This window comes from Pezoporus flaviventris, unplaced genomic scaffold (genome assembly GCF_033815535.1).
Source record: "Pezoporus flaviventris isolate CSIRO_AGI_PZ_B2104156 unplaced genomic scaffold, CSIRO_AGI_Pfla_v1 ptg000001l, whole genome shotgun sequence".
Classification (NCBI taxonomy): domain Eukaryota; kingdom Metazoa; phylum Chordata; class Aves; order Psittaciformes; family Psittacidae; genus Pezoporus; species Pezoporus flaviventris.
Genome location: NW_026892549.1, coordinates 64,179,063 through 64,195,803, shown reverse-complemented (window position 1 = coordinate 64,195,803; position 16,741 = coordinate 64,179,063). Strand labels below are relative to the sequence as shown.

At 37.1% G+C, this 16,741-nt stretch overlaps 1 protein-coding gene across 1 annotated transcript in view; it reads left to right on the top strand.

Annotated features, from left to right (window-relative positions):
• WDR33 (WD repeat domain 33) overlaps positions 1–16,741 on the top strand; it is a 66,501-nt gene that overhangs the window by 13,191 nt on the left and 36,569 nt on the right. The window contains exons 2-7 of the mRNA XM_061462599.1: positions 2,779–3,003; positions 4,628–4,696; positions 5,669–5,773; positions 6,442–6,537; positions 7,032–7,183; positions 8,941–9,038. Coding sequence (XP_061318583.1) covers positions 2,800–3,003; positions 4,628–4,696; positions 5,669–5,773; positions 6,442–6,537; positions 7,032–7,183; positions 8,941–9,038 — 724 coding nt within the window. The 5' untranslated portion in view covers positions 2,779–2,799. The remainder of the gene's footprint in view (positions 1–2,778; positions 3,004–4,627; positions 4,697–5,668; positions 5,774–6,441; positions 6,538–7,031; positions 7,184–8,940; positions 9,039–16,741) is intronic.

The following is a 16,741-nucleotide window of genomic DNA, read 5'->3' as shown; positions in this document are numbered from 1 at the left end:
GTTCATATGTATATATATATGATGTATGCAAATTGACTTGGGCATTTATAGCTGTAAGTAGGAAGCTTTTTGTGGTAGAGGCAGTGATCTAAAAAGTTGGAGAAACAGTTTGGAACATAAACCCTTCATTTTCCTAATCCTGTGTCGTCTCCCTTGTCAGGTTGTTGAAGCTCTGATGCCACATACTGTCCTGTCATAATCATGAACTTGGAAGGGGCTGGAGGCATAAAGAGGTGTAATTAATGTATTTATGCCTTTGGTCACCTTTTAAACAATAGATTTTGCTGCTGTTGATTGTATGTAAAGTTAATATTGTTTATGGGAATCAAAGATAGACACTGCTTGTGATAAATTTATCCTTATCATAGCTAATGCTTTATTCACCTGTGTTAGTAATTGAAAAATTTTCTTCAGCAGACTTAATTTTCTGAAAAATGAGAATGAATTAAATTACTGCTTTGAAGTATTTCTCTAAAAAGGCATTTTTGTTTGTTTGTTTTCTTGCAAATACTGCTGATCAAAGTGGTTGTGGAGGCTCCAGCAGTTAGCTTTGCATTCTTGGCCTGGGTTCTTGAAATGTATTTGCGTTGCCTGTAAGAAAGTACAGATGTGTGGCTTTGAAAAAATATCTTTTTCCCTCTGGTTTAAAGGACTGGTTAGTATAGGAGTGTATATCTTTAGACTTAAGAGAGAGTAGTACTGGAAATCCCCCCACCCCTTTTTTTTCACCCTGAGTAATTAATAGCTTTTAAACTACATTAAAAAGGCCATTAATGGCCTTCCATGTTTGATGCCAGCTTGTTTTGCTCATTTGAAGAAGCTGCTTTATCCTCTGATATAAAAGCACTATCTCTTTGAATTTACCTTTTGAGATTTAACACCTGAAACTTTCTGTACAAGTTAGCTACCTTCTGACAAGTTGCAAGAGAATCTTATAATAGTGTTAGGGGTGCTTGACATACTTCCTGCATGAGAAAGTTTTGATGTCTTTTTCTTGTTTCAGATGAGCTTAATATTGTAGTAATTGTGGAGTTAGAGTGCTGTTACGGATGTGGTGGTACTGGGAGGAAGATGTTGTGTCTTAACAGACCACCTGGTATTAAGCAGCTTTCAGGCAAGTGAGCCTTTCAGCCCCAAGATGAACGTTGGTTGGTTTGAAAGCTGGTCTCTTTCCAGTTAGCAAGAATTTGTCTAATAAAAGATGAAACTCCTGCCAAAGGTCTTAAATTTCCTTACCTTATTTAAGGAAACACGCTGTTTTAGTTTGGACTTGTTTGTCTTGAATGGAGAACAGTTGTAATGGCGTTAGTTTGGTTTTTCCCTTGTACATCAGAGTTGTTTGTGTAGCTAACAGGCAGGTGTCATAGCTTTTGTAGCTGGCCTGCCACACTTTCAGTTACCAGTGGAAAGGAGTGTGTGACTTCCAAGTTTGCAAAGCCTGTGAAGGTTAATATCTTCCCTGTGCCAGAAATCTGACCTGTATTTAAAATGCAAACTGCTCCTTGTAGTTACAAAGAACCTCCTAGTAAGAATCAAACTATGCATTCATTACTTTCAAAACCCTTTTATGTCTAGTACTTTTATCTTGGCTTTATTTTGCTGTTTAAAAAAAATGGCATGTTTTTTAGTTATTTGGGTCAAAAAAGAAGAGATAAAATTTAAGACTGGCAGTTGAACTAGCTTTCCAACTCTTTCAAATTGAGGCTAGAAGGAAATAGGGAAGTCCAGTAATGAATGAAACAGACCATTTCAACCTAAAAAAAAAACCAAACCAACAAACCACCAGTTTTAGTTCTAATCTTTATTAAATGTACTTTGTATAAACACTTTAGCCTTCATACAAAGGAGGGTTGCTTGGACTTCTGCATTCCCTTAGTGACCGTGGCAGGTTTTAATTGAAAATTATTTCCAAAATAGGGGGTAAAAGTCAAAAATCAAGGTTGAGCTTTTCATTGCTTCAGAGTGTAACACTGCTTAGTATGAAGTTAGTATATACTTCAAAGACAGTGTATGTTATAGTTTTCAGTTGTGAAGAGGTTGCTATAATCTCATTAAAGGATTTTACAGGCTGAAAAATTAATTTAGCCTCAATTCCCTCTGTCAGGAAAAAGTTTAATATTCCCCCCCCCCATGTTTTCTGAACATACTCAGTGGGTTTTGTTGGGAGAAAGTGATGTTTGATGTTACCAAACTTTGATAAATTCACCAAACCTTGATAAATACATAATCCATTTATTTTGCAGTAAAGGAATTGAAAGTATACGTGGAGGTGGAATGTGATCCATGCTGTGCTTACCATGAATTATGTAAAGGGAATGTAATTTTATTTTCAGGTCCTAGAAAAAGGTTTTGAGGCAGCCATTTAAAACTTTTTTCCTTGTTAATATTTAAATGGATTTGTAACTAATGTGGTTTTTCCTGGTGTGTATTGAATGTGAAATATCTTCTGTTGAATGCTCTTACCATCTCTTGCATTTACGTATGCTTATTTTACTGAAGAGTTCTTTACCCACACAATTCTAGCTTAGGGGTGGTGATGCAAACTACAGTGATCTGTTTCAAAACAGAGTTCTTCTTGCTAGAGAACAAAGTGCTTAACCACTTTAATTGTCACTGTTATGTGACACAGGGGAAGAATAATTCAAGGAACCTGCAGATATTTCTTCCCAATAAACAATTCTTCATGAAGTTGTCATTCATTCTTGTAAATGTAGTGGGGATACTAGTGTGGGGTTTTTATCATTGTTATTAAGTAACCAAGTGTTTTACTTTTTGCAGACTTCCAGAAACAAGACAGCCATGGCCACAGAAATTGGCTCCCCGCCCCGATTTTTCCACATGCCGAGGTTCCAGCATCAGGCGCCTCGGCAGTTGTTCTACAAAAGACCTGATTTTGCACAGCAGCAAGCAATGCAACAGCTTACTTTTGATGGAAAGCGGATGAGAAAAGCTGTGAACCGGAAGACCATAGACTACAATCCCTCTGTAATTAAATATTTGGAGGTTAGTTAATTTTCTGGTTTTGTTTGGAAAGCTTTTCTTGCCTGACATTTGTAATTGTTCTTTTCAGTGTCCAAAGAGCAGTGTAGAATTCTGGAAGATCTACTGCTGCAGTTTCAAACTAAATGACAAATGCTTGTAAATTTGGTAGAGTATGAATAAAAAGGGGTTGGTCCTTGGTAATAAAACTGCACATGCACACAGCTGAATTTGTTGTGTGTGTATCCACCAGTTTTTACGTTCTGTCTTGGAATTTCAACTTGGAGCGCACTTGAGTGTTTTGTGTGATGTTCTGACTTCTCAGTGAACATAAAAATTCATTCTATAACGTAATTGTTCTTATTTCCATTTTTGACATGGAAATTTCCTAAAATGGGAAATAAACTGTTACCCCGTTCCCCTCCAAAACCAGGGCACCATAAAAATGTTTTCTCATCATTCTACTAAACAGCATTGAAACTTGCACTGTGTTCTCTGAAGATGCCTTTCTGTACAGTTAATAGCTAAAGAACAACTTCAAATTAAGTTTTGTTGAATAAATGTTTCTGTAAAAATGCTTATTTAATGTTCCTGATGGGTTAGTATTAATTTTTTAAATATGATCAAGATTTACTGTACAATAATACGATCAATATTTTCTGGATATTAGCTCAGAAGAAATAGAATCACATCCGTACATACAGGGATTGTTGGAATCTCAGCGGCAACATTGCAAGATCATGATGAAATTGATTTTATGTGGCATGTGCATGATTATAGCTTGTAGGTGTTGACAGTTTGAAGGTTTTCTTAATAATAAAATACCTAAATACCTACTAAGATCTGTTTAGACACTAAACATTTGAAACATACTCTTACGTTTTAGAAATGCCCCCCCCCCCCAAGAATTAGTAGTTCAGGACCTTTTGTTTTTTTTGTGGGGTTTTTTTGGTGGTTTTTTTTTTGGCAGAAATAAGCACCCACAAACTTCTGTTTGTGGCAAAACAACCAAAAATCAGATCTGTGTGTTTTGCCTTACACAAAATCAGGATACACCAGAATCCCAATTTGGTCCCAACTTCAATTTGACTGAGTTAACTTGATGTGGTACTATTAAAAACATAACTTGCTTTTGGCTTAAGAAATTCTAGCAAACTGTAGTAGTGTCTACTGGAAGTGTTTTACCTAGAATTTTAGCTTTTATTTCTAATATGTACACAGATCCAAACTGTTAAAATGTACAGCACAAAGCTGAAATAATTTCATGTTTAGTTCATGTAAAGTGTTTTCGAATAAGTTTGATAGCTTTTAGAGTACCTATTAGCCTGGGCAGCAAAGAACCAGTCATCTTTGTTACAGTTGTGTGCCTTATTACATGGGACTGCTCTTTTCATATTGTTAAGCTGTCATTTTAGAAGAGCTGCTTTAGTCTGATGAAATGAAGACTTAAAGCATTCTTGAATCTGTTGTTTATGCTGTACAAATTCTACAGGTGTCCTGAGACCAAAGTCTTTTAACTGAGTTAATTTAAAATCCTTGGAGTGCTTTGGAATTTCCTAATTAAGCTGTCAGTGTGTTCCTTTATTTTCTGTTGTTTAACAGTGAAGTGTAGTGGTGGTATGAACTAGGATTTTTTTTCTTCTTCCAGAATAGAGTATGGCAGAGAGACCAGCGAGATATGCGAGCAATACAGCCTGATGCAGGGTATTATAATGATGTAAGTAAAATGTTTCTGTTTCATGATTATCTGTGCATAAAATTTTTCCAGGACATTTGAAAGATTCTGTCTATCAGCTGAAGTTATCTTTCTTGCTCACAAGAGGCCCTAAAGACTTGAAGGTTATCCTGATTCTGCATTATCTTGTTCTGTTGGTATTCGTGTCCCACATGTTGCCTGGTTGGCAAATAAGTGCCAGTGAGCTGTTTGCTCACTTCTCCCAGGCTGCCCCTGTGGTACAGGGAGGAGAATCAGAAAAAGGTAAAACAGTGGATTGAGATAAGAGCAGTTTAATTACTGGGGAAAAAAGTAAAATATAGTAATAACCATAATAATAATTTTAATGAAAAGGAGAAGGAAGTATAAATAAAACACAAGAAACTAACAAGCGAAAAAATACTCACCACCTGCTGACTGATGGCCAACAAGCCCCTGTGCCTCCTGGGTAAGTCCCCCGTTTCTACACTGAGCATCATGTGCTGTGGTGTGGAATATCCCTTTGGCTAGTTTGGGTTGGATGTCCTGACTGCTTCTTCCTGGCTTCTTGTCTCTCCTCACTGGCAGAGTATGAGAGACTGGGAAGTCCTTGATCAGGGTAAGTGCTACTGAGCAACAGCTAAAACATCGGTGTGTTATCAGCACTGTTTTCAGACTAAAGCTAAAATACAGCACTGTACCAGCTACTGGGAAGAAAACTAATTCTATCCCAGCTGAAACTAGGGCAGAAGAGAATCTGAAATTGGTTAGGCTTTAATTTTTGGAAAAAAAGAATACTTGTAAGGCACTAAGCTTGCAAAGATGCTAGTTCTGGATGTTTGAGGTGGTAAATCATGCAGACTTTTGAACACTTTTGATAATATCCCTGCAAATGAAAAACTTGATTTTCCAAAAATGGGTGTTCAGTAGATATGCTTTTCTTGCAGTTTCTGGTTAGAAATGTTATTACTAAATCTTTGGTTTGTTCTCTCACAGTTGGTCCCTCCTATAGGAATGCTGAACAACCCTATGAATGCTGTAACAACAAAATTTGTTCGGACATCTACTAATAAAGTAAAATGCCCAGTGTTTGTTGTTAGGGTGAGTATAGTGTTGGATTCACTTAGTTGTATTGTCTTCATTTACATTAGAGTGATATTCTTAACTGAATCAAGAAAAAAGATAATTCCAAATATATTCCAATGTATTCCAGATATTCCAAGATAGCAATTCCAAATAAAACCAGCATGTGGAATATATTGACTACTTCTGTGTCTAGTCTTTCTGTGGATGGTTTTAGAAAGTTAGAAGGTCTGAGTACAAAATAAATACCTCACTTGAGTTTGAGGTGCTCTTCCTGCTTAGTTTTGTTTCTCCCCATTTTGAGGGGCTAATACATCTTGATTCTCAGAAGAAAAGGCAGTTTGGTCTCTGCTCTTTGACTCTTATGGCATCTTTTAACTTTTCCATGATGTCAGCAATATTGTTTAGTATGGATATTGTGCTGGAAATGCATTGGTGCCCATAAGTTGTTTCTTTACAGCAACATTTTTTTTTTATTGCTTTTACAGTGGGCTTTGTCCTCTTGTTATTAAAGTCAAAAGCCTTCTGGCACAGTTCTGTATTTTTGTCTCACATCGTCTAGGAAGTCATTAGGAAAATTGCAGTTCTGCAGTTTCCCTGAAAGAAGCTCATGATTTATTTGTAGAATTGTGAAGAAATATTTGAATGTTGTATTTGCACAGTTTAGTTATACTTTTCTTTTGCAGTGGACTCCTGAGGGGAGACGTTTGGTCACTGGTGCATCTAGTGGAGAGTTCACTTTATGGAATGGACTGACTTTCAATTTTGAAACGATATTGCAGGTAAATTCATCTATCAAGATTTCTGTGTATTCCCTGAGGTCTCGGGAGCATGTTTTAGGAAAGCATCTTCACCCTGCTCATCATGTTCATCTAGTCTAAGTGTGGTAATTGGAGCCTTATAAGTCTTTTATGTTTGTATTCTGCTCTGATTCCGTGTCAGACCATGGCTAAAGGCAGTTCGTTTAATGCTTCTCATTCCATCTTCATATGCTATACTAACTGTTCTCAAAAGCATACTCTCGGTATTTGTAAATAAAACAGAGCCATTTTGGAAACACAATACAAATACTCTTCATATATTGTTTAAGAGACCATTGTATAGAGAGTATGGGATATTTTTTGCTGCAGTAACAGCATGAATCTAAGTAGATCATCATCGTGGTGTTCATTTCTTTGTTGCAGCTGTTAAGTGGGAACTTTACTGACTTTTGTGTTTGTGTGGGTCAGATAGTGTTTGAACAAGTTTGCTAGAAGTTTCTTTTCTGAATTTACAGGCTCATGACAGCCCTGTAAGGGCTATGACTTGGTCACACAATGATATGTGGATGCTGACAGCAGACCACGGGGGATATGTGAAATACTGGCAGTCCAACATGAACAACGTCAAGATGTTCCAGGCACATAAGGAGGCGATTAGAGAGGCCAGGTTTATACACAATATACCATTTTCTGTAGTACCTATTGCCATGATTAGACTGTTCTCTAAGTGTATTCTGGGTGCAGAAATGCATGGGTTCTGTCAGATTCTGGGAAACTTCCTGCACCACATAAACACAATATTTTCTTTTGTTTCCACATTCTCACCGTTTTGCTGGCACCTTTCTGACTTAGTATTGTCCCAGTATCCGCCTCTGCAGTATGTTAGAGATGTATTTGTCTGCCGCATTTTGCACTGGTATTCTTTTCATTTTAATATGGTGACAATGTGTATCAGTTATTCCTTTTTATACGCACTGTGTAAGACTACAATTTCATTCCAAATAAAGAATTCAGTCTTTAATAATCTAACTGAATAAAATATAAAGCCTTCAGAAATAAAACACCTGCATAGTTCTCACAAAATAATAAAATACTAAATAAAGTGAAGAACTGCTTGGCTTGGTGAAGCCAAGACTTCCAGTAATACTAAATACCCACGCAGACTGCCACATACAGAAGTCTAATGTTAATATTGAATGGGTTCTTCAAGCTTGAAACTGTAAGCAAGCCATTGAAAAGAAGACTGTAGGGTATTCTCTTGGTTCAGTGTTGATGCCTCAATTGTGCAAATGTCTATATAAAAAAAAATGGAATCTAAAGTGATACTATCAGTAAGATGTAAAAGAACGATGTTTCTAAAGCAGACCTGCATATAATCTTTAGTAAGATACGGAAGTGTTTTTAAAGTAAGCCTGAAGAGAAGCTGCAGATCCAAAATGAGGTTAAAGCAGTGTTTCTTCGGGTTTAGGTGCTGGCCCTTGGTTGTAAAGGTTCACTGCCACAAACCCATTAAAGTCACCATTTTTCTTTAGGGTGCAGCATTTTCTGCCAGAGTTTGGTTTTGAGAAGTGCTTACATTGGATTCAGTCTGACTATCATGGCCCATACACTGAATTTCTCTGCTATTTTAAGCCCTTTCCTGATTATAAAGATACAGGGTTTTGCAAGGGCTCCATCCTGGTCTTTCACTGCACGAGAAAGAAAGTGAGTGCCTCAGTTGCTGGAGATGTTCTGGCCCTAATCACATCGCTAAATAACCTCTTGCTTTTCCAGTGACTTTCATCAAGCAATATTGACTGTTCAATCTGGAAGCTGCTTCGGTGTCTATAGAATTCTTTTCATGGTGTTGATGGGGTGTAATGAGAGGATTTTTTCCAAATTACTTTTGCAATAAGTGGTACACTTACTTTATATACATTTTTTCCCAACAGTTAATCCAGCTAGCATTCTCCTGTGACCAGCTTTCCCTTATTTTTGCTTCTCTGCTGCAAAGCACCTGTGGATGAAGAGGAGGGTGTTTTTTTTCCCCCTAAGAACTGTTCTCTTGTGCTTCTATGCAGTGTCACTTATAATATTACCCAACATGCAAATCTAGGGTGTCAGTTCTCAAATCATACTGATGTTGCTTCTCATCCTGCAGATCAAGTGCTACAGTGTGCAGTTATAGATAAGAAGGTGCTAAGAATAAATTGTGGAATATTTTTCCTCTTTTGACGGGACTGCAATGCAATAGTAATCCTATGCTTAATTCATGTCTTGTAATGAAGTGTCATTTGACAGGCACTGTATTCACTTTAAAGCCCCTATGTTCCAATGCATCCTTCGGTGTATAACACATTAAGTATTATTTTGCCCTGTCTGAGAAGCATAGATAATCTGTTAAATGCTGACTTCTTTCCCCTGCTGTGTGTCTTCATGTAACAGTTTCTCACCCACGGATAATAAATTTGCTACATGCTCTGACGACGGCACTGTTAGAATCTGGGACTTTCTACGTTGCCATGAGGAGAGAATTCTTCGAGGTATGTGTACCAAAAGTACTGATTGGGGTATTTCAAGAGGGGTAAAACCTTTTTTTAACTAGGTGTTCACAATACAGAAGTATCATCTTGTCTACAAGTTTTGTATTACATCCTTGTCTTGAATCCTCCAAACAAGATTTTGTTTGGCTGCTGCTATAGGTGCTTTATAATATTTGATAGGCTGCAGTTCACAATGGCTTTACTCTGTTTACTGTCCACTTAGGCTCTAACCAATGGAGGTGAATATAAAGGCATTTTCCTACTGCTAATGTTAGTAGAAACAGCTGTTTCTGCATCAGGAATACATTTATCTTTCTGCAAAACTTAATCTTTCTGACCACTTTCAATTCAGAACACACATCTTCATGCAGAGGACTCCATTCTTTTCATGGGAGTGCCTTCCATTATAATTTCTTCAGAGGCAAGATAGTTACTATTTCTCAGTCCTTAAGAGGAGGAGAGCAGTTAGGTAGAGAAAACAAGTGACTTTAGTCACATCATGCATAGCACATGTGGATGATCTTAGCTTCAGTTCAGTAGTTCTTTGTCCCGCATCTGTGTCTGCTAACTTCTGGTGCCTTTCCGCTGGCCTTGAGCTTTCTTCTTCTGTTGTCACAATCTTACTGACTGATAACAACAGTTTATGACAACCATTCCTTTCTTGCAGAAGATGTCAAAGGAACATAATAGAATATATTAAAGAGTGCTATGAGATTGGGGGTTGTAGACATGCAGATACACGGCAAAGAGGGTATACAGTAAAACCACGGAATTTCAGTTTTAGGGGGGAGCTTTTTAAGTGCTTTCCTAAACTAAGGTGGATTTTTTTGTTTTTATTTCTTAAATCATGCTTCCAGCTTGGTCCTGCGTTATGTATTTTATGAACTAGATCTCTCCCTGTTTCTCTTGACTCTTAAGCTCTCTTGTTTTACTAATGCATTACTTTTAAACACCACTACTTTGAGAAGACACTGAGCTCCAGCGATCTTGCAGTGATAATATTCTAACAATCTGTGCATAGGCATGAAAGTAGAAGTATTCTTTGCAGGAGGTGGCAAGCAGGTTGCTAGGCTATATCATTTACACCTGCTGTTCTGGAAGGACCCAAACAGTTTTGCTTGATGCTTTGAAAGAGAAATCATTCTGCACTAAACACATTCTGTACTCTCCTCCAGCTTTGTACTAACTATTCATTTAAACTGTGTAGAGGAAACAGAGATTTCCTTCATGCAGAGTCTTTAAGATTATGAAAATCCCTCCAATTCTTCTATATTCTTACGACCTTCTGCACAAATGGGAGTAAAATGTTTAATTTGGGCCATAGAGAACAGAACTTGTAATACATTTCTTTCTGTTACCTTGCTTACTTCAACATTACAATTATGACTAGATCGCAAATAAAATTATGCTTTAATTTCTTACCTTATACATCTCGTATATAATTTTTAGTTTGCAAAATAGCTCTATAAAGAACATATTTGCTTCTGTTTATTTACCCACAATACACTTCAAAATATTTCTGACTTACATAGAATATTGAAAATCTGTGTCTCTGGATAAAATTGGACAGGACAGATTATTCCTTGGTTTTGCTGTCAGATAATAAAAACAATCAGAAAAGCAAAGCAACCCAAACACCCCCACCAAAAAACTTCCCCAAAACAGAACAAAAATAATACCAAACCCCTGAGTATTGGGACTGGGAGGATGTCTCTGCAACGCGTGCAAGTTTAATCTAGTTTTGATCCCTAAGCACTGCTGGGAAATAGGATCAGAAGACTTATTTGAAAGAGCTGTAAGGGTAATGCTTCGTTAGCTTTCTTGGTGAAGATATTAGCTTTCAGTTTGTTGTTTGGAATTTTAGGAAACTCGACCTCACCTTTTCGCTTCACCACATACATCCTGCTTTTACTTATTTAGGAGTGTGACCTCTAATACTTTTGCTTAGTACAGCCTTCAGATGATGTAAATACACATGCCATTGCCGTTCCAATGTTGATAATCTCCAAATTAAAATTCTGGTGGCGCTCCATTAGAAACACGTTTCATTATGTACAAAAAGTGTTTGCATCAAATACCAGGTTAAGGAATGTTCTTTCCTGCTTTCACAAATCATGCTTCAGGTGTTCTGATTATTATTGGTGCTTTGAAATTGAAGGCATTTTACAGTGTAGTTTAGATCCAAAGCTTCACTTAGTATGGTAAGGGATTCTTCAGGTTATCACACAGAATAATAAAAATCAAATGTAATTATCAATTTACACTCGTGTATTCATAAACAAGTTTAGAATGCAGGGTTGCTGTGTCAGTATATAGTTATTCCTACAGATATTTTCATATATTTAAAAATATATTTAAAAAATATTTAAAACCAAAACAGGTTTGAGGATTTTAATGCTAAGGAATGCTTTTAAAGTAAATTATAAAAAGTATTAAAGATACTGGGGTAAACTGGTACATGGAAAGGACAAAATTCTGTAGACTTGTGACACGTGCTTTTGTTTGCACTGAAATGACCAAATGCAATTTATTATATGATTAAATTTTCCCCTTAAAACTGGTCTGAAACATCAATTCTAGTCTTACCTTCCAAAGAGCATTAGAAAATCAAATTGGAACCTGTAAATTACATGGGACTTATTAAGGTTTTCCTGTAGTTCTTCCAGCTGTGTATATTAGGCTACACAATTTTGGGGGTAGTTGAACCCATGAATAGATTTTGCATGAGGTTTTTGGGGAACCGTCTTTGAGTAATTCATCTTAAAGTGAATTACCTTCAAAGAGCTTGAAGATGAAGGAAATGGCATTGAGTGACCTAGTTACTGACCTGCTTGCTTCCCCTCAACCCAATTACTGTCTGTTTTTTCTCTTGAAGTAAAGGTGCTGTACTCTTAATTCTGCACCGGTATTCTTTGCCTGTGTTAACGTCTGATGTGTTGCCATCTTGATGATCATAGCAAGTACAGTTTGCATTTGCTAAAATACACTGGTAGGAAAATAACTGATGTTAAAATAAAAATGATTTTTTTTTAAATAACAAGACATGGAAAAGAGGCTATAGCATAGCAGTATGTTGTTTTCATGTCAATCTGTTGCTCTGCAAGGCATTTCCAATAACAGCACTTGGAACAAAACACTGTCAGGTTTTCAGTTTTGCATTTGCACACTAAAGTTAATGTCAGGACTCACGTAAACAGTCCCCATTTCTGTAAAAACATACACACTGATGGCTTTTAATAATGCTAAAAACATCAAACTTTTAATAATGCTAAAAACATCAAGTTAAAGCTTGATGTCATCCCTTTTTTTCTGTTCAGAAATTAATGGTGATTTGACTAGTGGCTGGGTACTGAGTCTGTACTCGTGTGTCCCTGAGAACACTTTGGGTAGATCATTATTAAACACATCATTTCTTAATTACTCTCAGCTTGACATGATGGGTTAGGAGGCTACAAACACATTTCAGTGTTGTTGGTTCCCTTGTCCATCCATCCTTCCTTCCTTCTTCCTTTCACAGTCACATGCACAAAATCCAGTAGAAAAGTGTGCTTTGGAGGATTGTAAAGTTTTCAGTCTGAAGTCTAGATGAGCATTATGTTCCCAGGATTTCAAAGGTTGTCTGCCCTTGTCTTTTGGTGAGGGTGACTACCCAGCTTTCTAAGAGATGCCAACCCAAGATCTGAAATTTGGAAAAAGGTTTTTCATATCCTCGTTTGAATAATAAAAAGCAGGCGTCATTCCTTTACATTCTATCTGGATTTGGTATTTGGTGTTTGTAACAAGATGTAATTTCTTACTGGTATGTGATTCACTCTAAGGAAAGTCTTTGTCTGTCTTTAATAACATTGTTTTGCCTGGAATTTTCCATTTGGGCATAACACCAGTGCAAAACTGCATCACGTACAAAATGACGTGTATGTGTATATCCATGCAGAAGTCAAAGCAGTTACAGTAAACTTAGTTTTCATCTGCTACAAGTTCTGAAGAAGCATCTCCACAGCTAGTCATACTGAAATAACTAGAGTATTTTTGGTTTATTCCTTTTTTCCTTCACCCCTTCTGTTTCTGGATCTTCATCAGCAAATAAAATACCATAAAATGTCTTTTGTGGTTTAAATCTGTGGCATGGTTTCTATACTCTGAACTTCCTGCCTGAAAGTGAAGGGTGTCTTTAGACTTTGACATGCACTTCCTCAGTCAAATAGCAAATCCTGTGTTTAAATTTTAGAGATGGTGTGTTCAGTAGTTAAAAGGAATCTGAGAGCCAGAACTAACCAAAATTACATCTTCATTTTGTTCCCTCACTTTTAAGTGTAAAGACTAAGAGCTAGCTACTGATTTGAATCAGGTAGCTTCTAAAATTTACCTTTTCCTGGGATGTAGTTGAACTCTACATTAGATAATTCAAAAGGGAAAAAAGTGTCCTGATGTTGCTGTTTCCATCTTTCTTACCTTTATGTGAGGTTTTTCTTTTGTTTTCCTTGTCTCAGTAGGGAGGGTAAACTCAGCAAGTTTACCGAGTGTGTGCGTGTGTGTTGATACTGTGTTTCTTGTAATGAGATTAGTGTTTAAACCTTCAGGTTTATTTGTGGGGCCTTGTTACTTTGTACTGTTAGGGTTTAAGGTCTGTCTGATACGCTTTTAGTCCACAGAAGCATCCCTGCAAGAATAAATATTAGGACTTTTCCCTCAAAACCAACCTTAGGGTGAGATGAGACCTCGCTGATATTGGCACCAACAATATCAATCTAGAGAAGGAAAGTCCTTGAATTTTTGAATTTGAAGAAGATGAGCTGTTTCAAGATTCAAGTATTGAATCAGTTAAATCTCCTCTTTGTTGGTGGGTTTTAGTATGCCAGCTTATCTTGCAGGTCTCTCATCTTCATGAATCTTCATTGCCACAACAAATTTTGGGGTGGGGGAGAGCGATAAGTTGCAGCCAAGTCTTTTGAGCTACAGTTGTACTCTTAAGTTGGTGTGCATCAAGATTTTTATGCATTTTAGGTGCAAGAAATGGTAGGGAACTCACTTAGTGGGACGTTGATAGTGACTGAGAGGTTTTTTTCTTTACAAACAGTTCAAATTAGCTGCACAATCAGTGATGCAGGAGCCTTTTAATTATGCTGTATGTGTTGTGCCAGCTCTGATGCTGCTTCTTCGGGGTTGCATAGGGGGCTCTCTACACAGTCTTACTCACTTTTTCATCTTGTTAGGAAACGAGACTGAGAAATATTGTATGCAATTCCCAGCTTCATAAATGGATGTTATAATGCAAAATACAGCATTTTTTGCTACACTTTTCCCAAAGTAACACTAAGGACTTAAAGTGTGAACACATGTACAACTTCCTGAGCTCGTAAAATGAATTTACTGCTGCTTGTTAGAATGGTGGGTGTAACCTAGATTAGATGGGAAGAACCTAATCTTTTCTTGCCTGAGGCTACAAAAAGTGTACAAGTGTTAACTTGCAGCTCAGTTCTATCTCTGACTGTCTTTCAAGGCTGCAGCATCTTCGTTTTCTCTGTATAGAAAGCTTTATTAGAGGTAGACTGTGTTTAAAATCTCTGACTATAGTTGTGTGAAATGTAAAAACCATCTGAAAGTTGAGAAACTTCCTGCTATGGTGACTTACATCAGGTTCCTATTTGTGGTGTTTTCTAGATAGGACAAATTTTATTTTGCTCAACTATAATTGAGTTCCTTGATTTCTGCGATTAAATGTAGTGATTAGGAGTTAGTTTCATGATAGCTTTGCTCTGCTCCCTAAATAATGCCACAAGAATTAGAGGGTATTGAAGACTTCTTCAGTAGGTGATTGCATCTGCTAAGCCATGCCTTAAGGTTTATAATGAAGTTCAGTTCTGAATATCATTAAAATACAGCATAATAAGTCTGAGGTCTGTTTTTCAACTAGAATCTAGTGTTTTAACAATCCTGAAGAGTTGATAAGTAAGAAGATACATAATTCTCAATGAGTAAAAGAGATCATGAGAGATGACCACAACACCATGCTATAAGAAAGTTATACAAAACTCTTCTTTCCACACATTTTGTGAGACAGGAATGAAGAAGCACTGTGTGAGAGTGAGATTATTTTAGATTCAGTTCTGAAATCTTTTCTTCCCTGAAAATTGTCCTGAAGCTGAATCACGGATCTCTCACTTTGAGTCCAAGGGCAAATTTATGCTAAAAAGACTAATATTTCTAGTAAATATTTTGTTAAGCTTGGAGGAATGTTAAAACCCCCTAGTGTTTCACAGGGCATCCAGCACTTAGTGCTGCTGAAATACATGATACTTCTTTCAGAAGTTGTATGACTGCATCATTAGGATTCCTTGCATCTACTTCCTTTTGAGGAAAGAATAATTGTATGGCTGCCCCATCCCTGGCAGTGTTCAAGGCCAGGTTAGATGGGGCTTTGAGCAACCTGAGCTAGTGGAAGCTGTGGAACTAGATGAGCTTTGAGGTCCCTTCCAGACCATACCATTCTGGTATACATACTGAACTTTGAAACCTTTTTTTATGGCTTACTAGTGTAAATACTTCTGTGGTGAGAACTTAACTGTCATCGGTTATAATACATATAGAAGTGCACAATACATAGTGGTCAGGATTCACTGACAGCACCACTGATGCAGCACTGAGCTTTCTCCTCAAACCCTGCGTTCTTACTGAGAAAGCAAAGCACTTTTTCATGAGGTTGGTACTTGATGAAGGAAATCCTGAGCTGCAGGGGCATTTAAATACTGACTATAAGGTGGCACCGGTCTTCCTTTCTTGGCACAAGTGTAATCTGGAAAACGATGCAGGTTGTGTGCGTTAGGGGTGGTGACCTCTTGGTATCCTACTCACCAGTATTTGTCATATCAGAAGTTCTCAACAGAAACAAAATCATCTGGAGTTATTCTTTATGCAAGTTATGTTAGTAATTCATCTACTTTGATAATATCATACGTGGACAGAATTGGACATTGTGTTTTATGGAATCTTTCATCTGACATACTGTTTCCTAATAGACTGCAACTACTGCAGTAAGGTTTCAGAATAAATGGTTAGAAGTGTTAAAAAAACAAACCCCACAATTCCCTGGTGAAAATAATCCATATCAGTCCTTAGAAACTTACCTTGCAGGCTGTTTGACTCCATTTTTCTTTTGCGTGTGGATTAAATGGACCACTTCCCCCATCCCCGCTCCCTTTTTTTGCTTCATATCCTCTAGTTACTGTACTAAAAGCTTTTGTGGATCAAAGTAAGCATGGATAGTTTGTGAAGCATTTGATATTTTCTTTTGCATAATTTCAATTCCATATGATCCAATTATTTCCTATTATAGTACATTTAGCTTGTGAGTGATATTCCTGTTTTAGTAGTGAGGCACTTTGCATCATTTTATCATATGAATAACATTGCAGTACTCCTACTTAAATAACCCAGAACAGGGAGATGAGGAGACAGCTTGCAAGTATCTTCCCTAAAATAGAGGGGGAGTTTTTTTCATGTTTCTATACCTGCCTGGCCTTACATTCTAATGAGAAACCCAGTCCTGCTCATCACGTGTTTTTAGGAAGACACTTTGAGTCAAAATTGAAACTGTGCTGAATGGGATTGTATAGCAAACCATGAGAAAGGGATAAATAAGAATTGTGGAAAAAAACCAAACCTGGGTGAAAAGTAGCTGGAAGAAGGACAGCAAAGAGATGGAA